Source organism: Bos mutus, chromosome 14, assembly GCF_027580195.1.
Source record: "Bos mutus isolate GX-2022 chromosome 14, NWIPB_WYAK_1.1, whole genome shotgun sequence".
NCBI lineage: Eukaryota > Metazoa > Chordata > Mammalia > Artiodactyla > Bovidae > Bos > Bos mutus.
In genome coordinates, this window is record NC_091630.1 from 8,246,249 (window position 1) to 8,260,604 (window position 14,356).

Below are 14,356 nucleotides of genomic sequence, written 5' to 3' on the forward strand. Positions count from 1 at the left end.
CTTGAAAGAATGATTAAAAAGCAGAATCTCTTCGGAGTTTTGGAAGTAATACAATAAAAATAAGATTTAGTTGCAGCTCTCTGTTTTAAGCAGTCTGAGTATGTGAACTTGCCACAACTTTACTTTTGTAAAAGTTAAATAAAGGCCAGACATTCAGTTGAGACCCCAAATTGGCCAAGCCTTGGAAATACAGTTACTATAAATCTGCATTACCCTAAAACCAGTCCTCAAGAAGATCACACTAAATGTGCCAGCAAGTTAATTAACTGCTGCCACAGAACCTGACTCTGTCTAAAGACAACAAAACCCAGGTCCTCAGCGGCATTACAGCATCTGCAGTGTACAACGTGCAATAAAAGTTAGGTGTGAAGACAAGAAGACGTGACCATAAGCAGAGGGAAAAAACAAGTCATCAAAGTAGATCCAGAGTTGACACAGATATTACAAGTAGCAGAAACACTTTAAAAGCTACTACATAAATGTTCAAAATATTAAAGAATATTTAAGTCTTAAATGAGTGAGTCTGAGAATAACAAAAACCTCATATTCTACAGCTTAAAAATACATTCTGAAATGAAAGATTTACTACATGGGCATAAAAATAGACAAACCACTATAGGAGTAAAGGTCAATGAACTTGACAGTTTAATTGGAACTGTTCAAACTGAAGAATACATAAAAGGAATTTTAAAAAAACTGACATGAGCTAAATAACAAGTGGTCTAACATGTATAGTTGGATCCAGAGAAAAGCAAGAGTGACTGGAACAGGAAAATGTATGTGGGGAAATAAAGGTTAAAAATTTTACAAACTTGATTTAAAAAATAAAAAGCAACCCACGCATCCAAGAAACTCGAACTGCAAACAATACATATTAAGACAACAATCAACTGCTAAAAAAGATGAAAAATTTTTAAAAGCAGTCAGAGTTTGACACATAACTGAACAATGGAAAGAATGAACTTAACCAGGACAACATAATCAAGAATACAGTAGAACAATGTCTTTAAAATGCTGAAGTAAAAAAATATGTCAAGCTAAAATTCTATGATGAAAACAAAAAAGCTGACACCAGGAAATATGCACAAAAAGAAATGTTAAAGTTCTTCACACTGAAGGCATGTGATATCTGGTGAAACATACCTACATGAAGGAAGAAATTTCAGAAATGAAAAATTTAAATTCTTTTTCTAACTCCTTAAATTATTTAAAATCAAGTTGAGTATTGTGAGGAAAATGACAGCATTTAATGAAAATAAATAAGCTTAATTCAGAAATTGAAAAGGAAGACTTAGGATATGTAGAAGTAAGATAATAATGGGATGAATGGAAATGCACATTTCCTGAGCCTGGCCCTGTAGTCAGAGCAACCTGGAAATCTGGGTCTTGCTCTGGTGGGTGGGGCCCACCAGTCAGTCTTTAATCCAGTTTTCTGTGATGGGTGGGGCCGTGTTCCTCCCTGTAGGTTGGCCTGAGGCGGCCCAGTCCTGGAGCTTGCAGTCCCTGTGGCAGGCTATGGGCCTGTCCAGGAGTGATGGTGACCTCCTCCAAGAGGACTTGGGCCAGCACTCCTCGACTCCCAGGACCGCAGCTGCCAGTGCCCGACCCCGCGGCAGGCCCATTGTGGACCCACGCCTTCTCCAGAGCTTCCCAAACGTTCACAGGCAAGTCTGCCTCAGTCTCTTGCGGGGTCATGGTTCCTATCTCCTGGATTCTCGTGTGCATGTGGTTTTGTCTGTGTTCTCCAACAGTCTCTGTTCCCCAGGCCTATGGAAGTTCTGCAATCAAATCCGGCTGAACTTCAAATTCCCAGGGGATTCCCATTCCCTTTGCCAGATCCCCAGGTCGGGAAGTCTGTTGTGGGGCCTAGGACTTGCACAGCAGTGCGAGCTCTTTGGTATAGTTGATCTCCAGTTTGTGGCTCGTCCACCTGGTGGCTCTATGGTAGGGCTAACAGCGCCTTCCTCCAAGAGGGCTTCTGCCGCACACCGTGCTGCCCAGGACTGCTGCCATCAGTGCCCCTGTCCCCGTGGCAGGCCACCGCTCACCCGGCCTCCACAGGAGACCCTCAGACTCTTGCAGTCTGGCCCAGGCTCCTGAGGTGGTCACCACTCCTTTCCCTGGCTTCCTTTGTGCCCTCCAAGAGTATGCCAAATAGGAGGTTTGATTTTAAATGTGGTTGCACCCCTCCTGCCATTTGTTCTTGGACACGGGGCATCTTTTTCTGGTGGGTTCCAAGATCCTCCTTTCGATGGTTGTCCAGCAGCTAGTTGTCATTTGGTGTTTTCACAGGAGATGAGCGCACATCCTCTGCTCCACCATCTTTCTCTACAGTTAGCATACATTTTCTCGCAATTCAGTAGAACTTTTCATTTTGTTAATAGTTTCCTGTGCTGTGCCAAAGCTTTTTAGTTTGGTGTAGTTGCATTTATTTATGTCTACTTTTGTTTCTCTTGTCTGAGGACATATATCCCCACCAAAAGATATTTGAAAGACTAATGTTAATACACAACCTATGTTTTCTTCTACGGGTTTTATGGTTTCAGGTGTTACTAAATCTTGAGTCCCTTTTGCGTTGATGTTCGTATATGGTATGAGAAGGTAGTGCAGCTTAATTGTTTTGCATGTAGGTGTCCCAACACCATTTTTTTGAAGAGGCTGTCTTTTTCCCATTGTGTATTCTTGCTTCCTTTGTTGTAGATTAATTGACCATAGAAATATGAGGTCATTTTGGGCTCCCTTATTTTGTCCTAGTACCATAGAACTTTTTATCACTGTAGCTTTGTAGTATGGTTTGAAATCAGAGAGCATAATGCCTTCTCCAGCCTGTTCTTCCAAAATTATTTTGGCTATCTGAGGTCTTTTGTGTTACCAGATTTTAAAATTATTTGTCTAATTCTGTGAAAATTAGACAAAATGCCATTGGTATTTGATGGGGATTGCACTGAATCTGTAGATTGCTCTGGGTGATATGGTTATTTTGACATTAACTCATCCAATCCATGAGCATGGTATACCATTCCATTTGCTTGTATCATCTTCAATCTCTTTGATCATTATCTTACACTTTTCTAAGTACGGATTTTTTATATCCTTGGTTAGATTCATTCCTAGATATTTTATTGTTTTTGATGCAAGAGTAAATGGAAAAAAAAAAAAACTCTCTCTCTAAAAGACTTTGTTATCAGATGTAGAAATCTATGCAACAGATTCCTATATATTAATTTTGTATGCTGCAGTGTTACTGAATTCATTTAGTAGTCCTAATAGTTTGTGGTTTTTTGATGGCATCTTTCAGTTCAGTTCAGTTGTTCAGTTGTGTCCGACTCTTTGCCACCCCATGAACTGCAGCACGCCAGGCCTCCCTGTCCATCACCAACTCCCAGAGTTTACCCAAACCCATGTCCATTGAGTCGGTGATGCCATCCAACCATATCATCCTCTGTCATCCCCTTCTCCTCCCGCCTTCACTCTTTCCCAGCATCAGGGTCTTTTCAAATGAGTCAGTTCTTTGCATCCGGTGACTAAAGTATTGTAGTTTCAGCTTCAGTATCAGTCCTTCCAGTGAATATTCAGAACTGATTTCCTTTAGGATTCACTGGCTTGATCTCCTTGCAGTCCAAGGGACTCACAAGAATCTTCTCCAACACCACAGTTCAAAAGCATCAATTCTTCAGTACTCAGCTTTCTTTATAGTCCAACTCTCACATCCATACATGACTACTGGAAAAACCATAGCCTTGACTAGACTGACATTTGTTGGCAAAGTAATGTCTCTGCTTTTGAATATGCTGTCTAGGTTGTTCATAACTTTTCTTCCAAGGAGTAAGTGTGTTTTAATTTCATGGCTGCAGTCACCATCTGTGGTGATTTCGGAGCCCAAAAAATAAAGTCTGTCTCCACTGTTTCCCCATCTATTTGCCATGAAGTGATTCCGTGGTTTAGAACAATAAAATAACTTCTAGTAAGTCTGCTTACCCTACATCAACCTCTTATAAAGGTAAGAAAAGTGACTCCACAGCATATTTGTGAATTCACAATTGATACAGCCTGAGAAAAGAGCAGTTCAGTTTAGTTCAGTCGCTCAGTCGTGTCCGACTCTTTGCAACCCCATGAATCGCAGCACGCCAGGCCTCCCTGTCTATAACCAACTCCCGGAGTTCACTCAGACTCACGTCCATTGAGTTGGTGATGCCATCTAGCCATCTCATCCTCTGTCGTCCCCTTCTCCTCCTGCCCCCAATCCCTCCCAGCATCAGAGTCTTTTCCAATGAATCAACTCTTTGCGTGAGGTGGACAAAGTACTGGAGTTTCAGCTTTAGCATCATTCCTTCCAAAGAAATCCCAGGGCTGATCTCCTTTAGAATGGACTGGTTGGATCTCCTTGCAGTCCAAGGGACTCTCGAGAGTCCTCTCCAACACTACAGTTCAAAAGCATCAATTCTTCAGTGCTTAGCTTTCTTTCTTCACAGTCCAACTCTCACATCCATACATGACCACAGGAAAAACCATAGCCTTGACTAGACGGACCTTTGTTGGCAAAGTAATGTCTCTGCTTTTGAATATGCTATCTCGGTTGGTCATAACTTTCCTTCCAAGGAGTAACTGTCTTTTAATTTTATGGCTGCAGTCATCATCTGCAGTGATTTTGGAGCCCCCAAAAATAAAGTCTGACACTGTTTTCACTGTTTCCCTGTCTATTTCCCATGAAGTGATGGGACCGGATGCCATGATCTTTGTTTTCTGAATGTTGAGCTTTAAGCCAATTTTTTCACTCTCCTCTTTCACTTTCATCAAGAGGCTTTTTAGTTCCTCTTCACTTTCTGCCATAAGGGTGGTGTCATCTGCATTATCTGAGGTTATTGATATTTCTCCTGGCAATCTTGATTCCAGCTTGTGCTTCTTCCAGCCCAGTGTTTCTCATGATGTACTGTGCATATAAGTTAAATAGGCAGGGTGATAGTGTACAGCCTTGACGTACTCCTTTTCCTATTTGGAACCAGTCTGTTTTTCCATGTCCAGTTCTAACTGTTGCTTCCTGACCTGCATTCCAGTTTCTCTAGAGGCAGTTCAGGTGGTCTGGTATTCCTATCTCTTTCAGAATTTTCCAGTTTATTGTGATCCACACAGTCAAAGGCTTTGGCATAGTCAATAAAGCAGAAGTAGATGTTTTTCTGGAACTCTCTTGCTTTTTCAATGATCCAGGGGATGTTGGCAATTTGATCTCTGGTTCCTCTGCCTTTTCTAAAACCAGCTTGAACATCTGGAAGTTCATGGTTCACGTATTGCTGAAGCCTGGCTTGGAGAATTTTGAGCATTACTTTACTCGCGTGTGAGATGAGTGCAATTGTGTGATAGTTTCAGCATTCTTTGGCATTGCCTTTCTTTGTGATTGGAATGAAAACTGACCTTTTCCAGTCCCGTGGCCACTGCTGAGTTTTCCAAATTTGCTGGCAAATTGAGCACAGCACTATCACATGATCATCTTTCAGGATTTGAAAGAGCTCAACTGGAATTCCATCACCTCCACTAGCTTTGTTTGTAGTGATGCTTTCTAAGGCCCACTTGACTTCACGTTCCAGGATGTCTGGCTTTAGGTGAGTGATTACACCATTGCGATTATCTTGGTCATCAAGATCTTTTTTGTACAGTTCTTCTGTGTATTCTTGCCACCTCTTCTTAATATCTTCTGCTTCTGTTAGGTCCATACCATTTCTGTTCTTTATTGAGCCTATCTTTGCATGAAATGTTCCCTTGGTATCTCTTGGTATAAATGTTCAAAAGCAAATTATACAATCATTCTTGTTAAACTTGGGAGGAGAACATTTTACCTACCTCACAATGTGCTTTGACCTCTTAAGCCATCTGGATCATGATCATTCAAAGAAGCCAAGGTACACTCCCACTTGGGTGGCCACCCACAAGGTTTCAGTTGTCCATTTAGGAAGAAAGGAGGATAGTTCTGGGTGGAAAGAACTTTACAGCTAAAGAAAGGAAAGGGAGTATGCCACTTCAAAAGTGCTGCTGGGCAATGGATAACTGTGAAATTATGGCCAAAGTTTAGGCTACTTCTTCCTTGCCACCACCTAAAGCCCCGCATCAAAATGGGGGCAGAGTTCTCATTCATTAAAGAAAGGGAGGTGGCAAGTTTCACCCCCTCTTTCTCCTGAAACACATAAAGGGTTAGGAAAAAAGAGTTCCCCCAAAAATCCAAGGGAAAAGGTACACACCCTATCCAAACATGGCTGTGACTAAAGTTGTTCAGGGCAGAGCTAACAGTTTTATAAAAACTATGTGGCACAGAAGGATCTATGCAAAGCAATGGTAAACATCTTCCATCTATTTAACAATACTTTCTGTGTCAAATAGAACTTTCAGTTCAGTTCAGTCGCTCAGTCGTGTCCGACTCTTTGCAACCCCATGAATCACAGCATGCCAGGCCTCCCTGTCCATCACCAACTCCCGGAGTTCACTCAGACTCATGTCCACTGAGTCAGTGATGCCATCTAGCCATCTCATCCTGTCATCCCCTTCTCCTCCTGCCCCCAATCCCTCCCAGCATCAGAGTCTTTTCCAATGAGTCAACTCTTCGCATGAGGTGGCCAAAGAACTGGAGTTTCAGCTTTAGCATCACTCCTTCCAAAGAAATCCCAGGGCTGATCTCCTTTAGAATGGACTGGTTGGATCTCCTTGCAGTCCAAGGGACTCTCGAGAGTCTTCTCCAACACCACAGTTCAAAAGCATCAATTCTTCAGTGCTCAGCTTTCTTCACAGTCCAACTCTCACATCCATACATGACCACAGGAAAAACCATAGCCGTGACTAGACAGACCTTTGTTGGCAAAGTAATGTCTCTGCTTTTGAATATGCTGTCTAGGTTGGTCATAACTTTCCTTCCAAGGAGTAAGCATCTTTTCATTTCATGGCTGCAGTCACCATCTGCAGTGATTTTGGAGCCCCCCAAAATAAAGTCTGACACTGTTTCCACTGTTTCTCCATCTATTTGCCATGAAGTGAAGGGACCGGATGCCATGATCTTCGTTTTCTGAATGTTGAGCTTTAAGCCAACTTTTTCACTCTCCATTTTCACTTTCATCAAGAGGCTTTGTAGTTTCTCTTCACTTTCTGCCATACAATGGTGTCATCTGCATATCTGAAGTTATTGATATTTCTCCCAGAAATCTTGATTCCAGCTTGTGCTTCTTCCAGCCCAGTGTTTCTCATGTACTCTGTATATACATTTAAAACACTTGGACCACCAGTTCTAGAGTGTTTTGAGCTTTTAGACTACTCCTAAAGGGAACAGAGACTGTTAGGAGTGTAGAGAGACCGTTATTCATTTATCTTCGAATTCTTTCAGTGTTGTGGACAGCATTATGAATACACATTTAATAATGTTTCTTTAACAAAGAATTTGAAGGGATAATGAAACAAAAATAAATAAGAAAAATCTAAGACATTTACAAACTTTCTCCTGAAAGGAAATAACATGTTCTGAAGGCTGGTCAAGAGTGCAAAGGGCCTTAGTCAGGTATTTAAATATGTTGACTTCCCTTGCCTGAAATAGTGGAACATTAGATCTTCCATGAAGACTTAACAACAATACAAATTAATTTATGATATAACTTTTCATGCTAGGCTATCTCTCATAGCCTGTTTGTTAGGGTGGCAGAATCTATGTGAAACTAGGAAGTTTTCAGTCAGTATAAAAAGCATGCTCTATCTCCTAGGACAAAATATATCAGTCTTTAGAGTAGACAAAAAGACTTTACCCTAATTAAAATGTACAGTGAAAGCTGTCTATATGAAAAAATTTGGAAAAACAAAGTTTTTCCTCACCATCTCCCTTTTAGGTAGAAAGAAGACAACCTTACCATTTCTACTTTTTAGATTAAAAAAGCTAGGATTCTAAAAAGCTCAACTTTTTAGAGTGTTACTCAATACCCAGTTTAGTAAGACCACCAAACAGGTCTTATCTCATTTTAGGGAGATATATCCCCAGGCTTGATGACATCCTCCACTGTCATTTCCAATATTAGAATAATATGTGGGTGGCATCTTCAATACTAGAATCCATTTCACTTGGGTTACTTCAGTTCAGGAAAGACTACAGGATAATGGAAAAGAAAAAATGATAAAAAGGAAAAATACTATGCTTTGATATTACTATAACCTTCCAATCTAGTCAATAAAAAAGAGTAAGGTATATAACACTGTATCATTTCTATAGGAAATTACTGGAAAATGATATGCATAGAAATTTGAATAGGCACTAAAAATCTCTGTAAAGAAATGAGTATCATGCATTTTTTTCAGAGGCAAGGAAACAGACAGCCAGGACAGAGGTAGAAGGGAAACTTTTTAAGCTTTTACCTTTTTATACTTTTAGAATTTTGAACTATGACTATATTAACTATTCAATAAGTTAAAATCACATTTAAAAATGAAAAAAAAATTATAAAAGATGAGATGACAAAGACTAAAACAGAATAAACAATACTAATGGTCCCAAACAAAAGAAACTGAGTTTTGTGCATTTTATTTAACAAATTTAGGCCATAAACTTAAACCTTCTATACATGATATGAATGTACTGCAGAGGAAACTTGAAGTAAATACTAAACAGGAAATGTTTTTCTGTGGCTTCTTCATAAAACATTGTTATCTTCTCCTTTTAACATTAGGATTGTATCTGTAAAGAAAGAAACTGAGTCAAATGATATCTAGATAAATGATAGTGTTCCTTTCACAAGTTAAAGGGCTTTCAAAATATGGACATGCTTTGGCAAACAGAATGACAATGCCAGTTTTATCCCTAGGATCAAATATTAAGCAAAGACATTTTTTATTGTCATTTATCCTTTTGATGTTGCTTTGATGACTATTTGGTAAAAGTAAAACATCATCAAAAATCCTGTAAAAGCCTCAAAGTAATTAATGAAAACAACAGTTGAAAAATTAATACATTTTTATACTTCATCCAGACTAGCTGCAAACAGATCTCTCCACTCCCACATTAAATTCTACCATTTGCCCAAAAGAGCATAATGAACCTAAAATATAATTATGTTATAAAAGTCTCCTATAGCAACTGAACAAATGTAGTTGGGTATCTGACTATACTTATGAAAAATCAGCACTATTTGTCAACATTTTCATCAATGATTCATACTTTCAATAATGAAATTAAAAATCAAATTGGCTATAAAACAAGACTCAAAATTACAGTATTTCTTGGGAAAATGTTATTCCACCCTAGCCAGTATCTACCTACAATATTGTATTTTATGCATATTTGAGAGCTAATTATTATGAAGCTTGTTGGGCCTGCAAGCATGCTGAAAATGTTAAATCTGAATTAAATTATTATTACCCATTATAATTCCTCTAATCCTCTCACAACAACCTGCTTTGAAACTCTAATCCAGCTTCTTTTTTTCATGTCTGGTATTTTACTTATCTTATTCCAAACTCCATTCATTCATAATTCTTTCTACTCAGGGCTAAAAATCTCACGTGTCACTCAAATTCACCCAGCTCAGGAACCTTCATTGTCTAAATGCCCCACGGTGGTGGTGGTTTGGTTGCTAAGTCATGTCTGACTCTTGCAACCCCGTGGTCTGCAGCCCACCAGGCTCCACTGTCCATGGCACTTCCCAGCAGGAATACTGGAGTGGGTTGCCATTTCCTTTTGACCCAGGGATCAAACTGCATTTCCTGCACTAGCAGGTGGATTGTCCACCACTGAGCCACCAGGGAAGCCCAAATGCCCATATATATTTTAAACATCTTGTGATATAGTACAAGGGAATTAAGCCCAAGCCTTTATCCAGTAGTAAAGAGGTGTTCAAGTAGTTAAAAAAAATTAAAAACAAAACAAAATATTATTTAGGTGAAGGTACCAAATGTCTAATTTTAAGGAAAGGGGTCGAAATATTTAAACTCTATCAACAGAACTGAGTGTTATATACAAAAATTCACAAGCAAAGTGAAATTAAACTTTACCTAAAGAGGTCATCAGCAAGAGAGTCTTCTTTTGCATGCTGATTTTGAACCTGTCAAAATTAACATAATTTCAAAGATTTGCTCAATGACGAATATACTGTTAATGAAACTGCCATGCTGGTTGACTGCAGAGGTTAATAGCCGCCTGTTGCTCTGGCTAAGCCATGAGAAAATCACCATAGGAAAAGAATAAAAGCAAAATATAGCAATACAGCATGACCCAAATAAAAGTACATTGGGTTGATTCGTTGGGGTCCTCATACCCTGCTAAACTAAAGAAAAACAGCGTGGACCTTGGAATGCCAAATCAGCCCAAGTTCAGAACATTGCTTGTGCACACACCAAGATGTTTTCCCAAAGCATATGCGGGTCTATGACCTCCAGTTAGGTGACAGCCCTTGTACAAAAAAATAACAAAGGTAGTTTAAAGTAATTAATAAAATGGGAGACATGACCAGGGACACAGGAGGTTGACTTCATGCTGCACAACAGATTCTTTCTGTTGCCAAGACACAAAATAAACATGGTGGGGCTCCGAGGAACAGGACTCTTGATCCAAGAGGTCTTGAGTTCCCTGGTCCCATCTTTAAAACTTAAATTTTTCCCCAACTGTGCGTCGACCACTTTTGACTCCTACCTGCTGCGGCAGCTGCAGCAGCTGACCACATTCTGGAGGTCGCCACTTCTCACCCATTCAACAGATCCGTTCCATTTTCCCTTCATGCCAAGATTATTGCAGAAGTCCCCTAATCAAATTTCTCCAGCAAGTCCCCTCTCAAAGGCAACCAACACATATACTGCTAGTTTGTTAAGTTTTTAAACATTTTTTTTCCAGCAAAACTCTTTTACTAAATGAAATGTCAATGTTTTGAGATCATACCACTGACAGAAGCCTGCGCCTTCAACCAGAGCAGCTCTCCAGTTAAAGTGGCTCTCCTCACAGTCCCAAATCAGGCCTCAGAAACTGCTACTAAATTACCTCATCCACAAAATAATTTTACACACAAACTCACCAAACTGCTAAAGCACCTTTGAGACTGGAAATACCCTGAGCTGTGTGCACCCTTCCTCAAGTCCAGCTGTGATCTTATTGTGTGCCATTCAAAACCCTTCAATGACTTCCCCAACCTACCAAAGAAAACACACACTCTTGAGTCTGACGACCCCTAAATGGGAAAGGGTCTTCATGACCTGGCTCCATTCTACTTTCTCAATCACTTCTCACCCTCTTCTTCCTGAACCCTATTAAAGCCAGATAAACTGAATCACATAGAGACAAAACACCACACACACCTCCCAACAAACATACTGGCCTCTCTCTGCTTTTGTTCATGTTTCTTCCTCTATCTAGAAATTACTTCCTTTTCCTCCTCTTTCCAAAGCTGACCATCTTTCAAGGTGCATTTGCTCAATAATTATTTACTGCCTCTTATGTGTCAAGGAACATGTTCTTCACCTCTTGAACAATGGCTTTCTGAGTCTCTTCATTTAAAAATAAGTCTGACACTGCCATGATTGAAATGCATAACCAACAGGGACCACTGCTCAGTGTGCTGTGGCAGCCTGGATGGGAGGGGACGGATACATGCATGTGAAGGGACTCGTGCCTGAGCACCTTCACAGTTCACCCGAAACTGTCACAACACTGTTAACCAGCTATACCCCAATACAAAATAAATAACTTAAAAACATAAAAATAAGTCTGATATGAAGAACGCCCACAAAACTTTAGCTATGTGCTCCTAGATTCTTATCAATTTCTACTTTCTGTTACAATTATTTGTATCATGTCTCCACTAAAGAAGTGTAAGTTCACTGAATGCAGCTACTGTTTGTTTACTATAAATAATTTACATTTATGTATTTCTAGATACTATCTTAAAACAGTTTCTAAGAAAAACTCACTTAATCTTCATATAACTTCATTACTATTTTACACTATTACCCCAATTTTAACCAATAAGTAACAGACACTTGCTGCTGCTGCTAAGTCACTTCAGTCGTGTCCGACTCTGTGTGACCCCAGAGACAGCAGCCCACCAGGCTCCGCCGCCCCTGGGATTCTCCAGGCAAGAACACTGGAGTGGGTTGCCATTTCCTTCTCCAATGCAGGAAAGTGAAGAGTGAAAGTGAAGTCGCTCAGTCGTGTCCGACTCTTTGCGACCCCATGGACTGCAGCCTCCCAGGCTCCTCTGTCCATGGGATTTTCCAGGCAAGAGTGCTGGAGTGGGTTGCCATTGCCTTCTCTGAAGGAACAGAGACTTAGGTTAAGAAAAATCAGAAAACTGTCATATGCAAGAACTGGGATTGACCAGGTCTACTTGAATAAGGGCACAGCTTATACTTGCAGGGATTCAAACTTACCAGGATGATTTCCTATTCATAAAATGAAATGTCAAAATGAAATTACATCTTTTTACATTGTCTGGTAAGTACAGCAGAACACAAACGGAAGACACAAACAGACGGAGGTATATACCATGCTCTTGGATTGTAAAAATCTATATTGTGAAAATGAGTATACCTAAATACCAAAATGAGCATTACCCAAAGCAATTACCCATTCAATGCAGTCCCTATCAAATGACCAAAAGTAGTTTTCACAGAATTAGAACAAATAATTTCACAATTTGTATGGAAACACAAAAGACTCTGGATAGCCAAAGCAATCTTGAGAAAGAAGAACAGAACTAGAGGAATCAACTGTCTTGACTTCAGACTATACTACAAAGCTACAGTCATCAAGACAGTATAGTATTAGTACAAAGACAGAAATATAGATCACTGGAACAAAACAGAAAGTCCAGAGATAAATCCACAAACCTATGGACACCTTATCTTTGACAAAGGAGGCAAAAATAAACAATAGAGAAAAGACAGTCTCTTCAACAAGTGGTGCTGGGAAAACTGGTGAACTACGTAAAAGAGTGAGACTGGAACACTTTCTGACAGCACACACAGAAATAAGCTCCAAGGGGGTTAGAGACCTAAATGTGAGACCAGACACTATGCAGAGTACTCTTCAACATAAATCACAGCCACAGCCTCTATGACCCACTTCCTAGAGTAATGGAAATAAAAACAAAAATAAGCAAATGGGACCTACTTAAAAGCTTTTGCTCAATGAATAAAACTATAAGCCAAGTGAGAAGACAGCTCTCAGAAAAGGATAAAATAGTAGCAAATGAAACAACTGACAAAGAATCTCCAAATGTACAAGCAGTTCAATACCAGAAAAACAAACAGCCTAATCAAAAAGTGGGCAAAAGACCTAAACAGCTATTTCTCCAAAGAAGACATACAGAAGGCTAATAACACATGAAAAGATGCTCAACATCACTCATTATCAGAGAAATGAAAATCAAAACCACAATGAGGTATCATCTCACACTGGTCAGAATGCCCATCATCAAAAAGTCTACAAACAACAAATGCTGGAGAGGGTGTGGAGAAAAGGGAATCATTTTACACTGTTGGTGGGAATGCAAACTGATACAACCACTATAGAGAAGAGTATGGAGATTCCTTAAAAAACTGAATAGAAATGCCACACAGCCCAGCAATCCCACTGCTGGGCATATACCTGATGGAAACCAGAATTGAAAGAGACACATGTACCCAAATGTTCACTGCCACACTATTTATAATAGTTAGGAGATGGAAGCAACCTAGATGTCCACTGACAGATGAATGGATAAGGAAGCTGGGATACATACACACAGTGGAATATTACTCAGCTATAGAAAGGAACGCATTTGAGTCAGTTCTAATGAGATGGATGACTCTGGAACCTATTATAGAGTGAAGTAAGTCAGAAAGAGAAAGACAAATACTGTATATTAACTCCTATATATGGAATTTAGAAGATCCTACATTCAGGGCAGCAAAGGAGACACAGATGTAAAGAACACTTTTGGACTCAGTGGGAGAAAGCAAGGGTGGGATGATGTGAAAGAAGAGCATTGAGACATGTACATTACCATATGTAAAACAGATGACCAGTGCAAGTTCCATGCATGAAGCAGGGCACCCAAAGTCAGTGCTCTGGGACAACCTAGAGGGACAGGGTGGGAAGGGAGGTGGGAGAGGGGTTTACGATGCAGGTGACACATGTACACCTATGGACGATTCATGTTGATGTATGGCAAAAACCATCACAATATTGTAAAGCAATTATCCTCTAATTAAAATAAATTAGTTAAAAAAGAAAAATCAGCTTTATTTTGTATATCTAAGTAAAACTATTAAGTAAAATAGTGTTAAAAAACAGAAATAAATGTCATTCCTATTACTGCCATTTTTCAGTGGCTTGGGAGAACTACATATCACAGTCTTTCAAAATCCAAATCAG

At 39.7% G+C, this 14,356-nt stretch overlaps 1 protein-coding gene across 4 annotated transcripts in view; it reads right to left on the minus strand.

Annotated features, from left to right (window-relative positions):
- Nucleotides 1-281: 281 nt before the first annotated feature.
- Nucleotides 282-14,356, minus strand: part of NBN (nibrin) — a 63,876-nt gene continuing 49,801 nt past the window's right edge. For 2 of the 4 annotated variants that reach the window (XM_070382923.1, XM_070382922.1), the window contains exons 15-16: nucleotides 10,006-10,055; nucleotides 284-8,692 (exon numbers count right to left, since the gene is read on the minus strand). In XM_070382923.1, coding sequence (XP_070239024.1) covers nucleotides 8,662-8,692; nucleotides 10,006-10,055 — 81 coding nt within the window. In that variant the 3' untranslated portion in view covers nucleotides 284-8,661. Of the gene's footprint in view, nucleotides 8,693-10,005; nucleotides 10,056-14,356 lie in introns of all 4 variants that reach the window. The other 2 variants (XM_070382921.1, XM_005888274.3) reach the window with 2 other exon arrangements.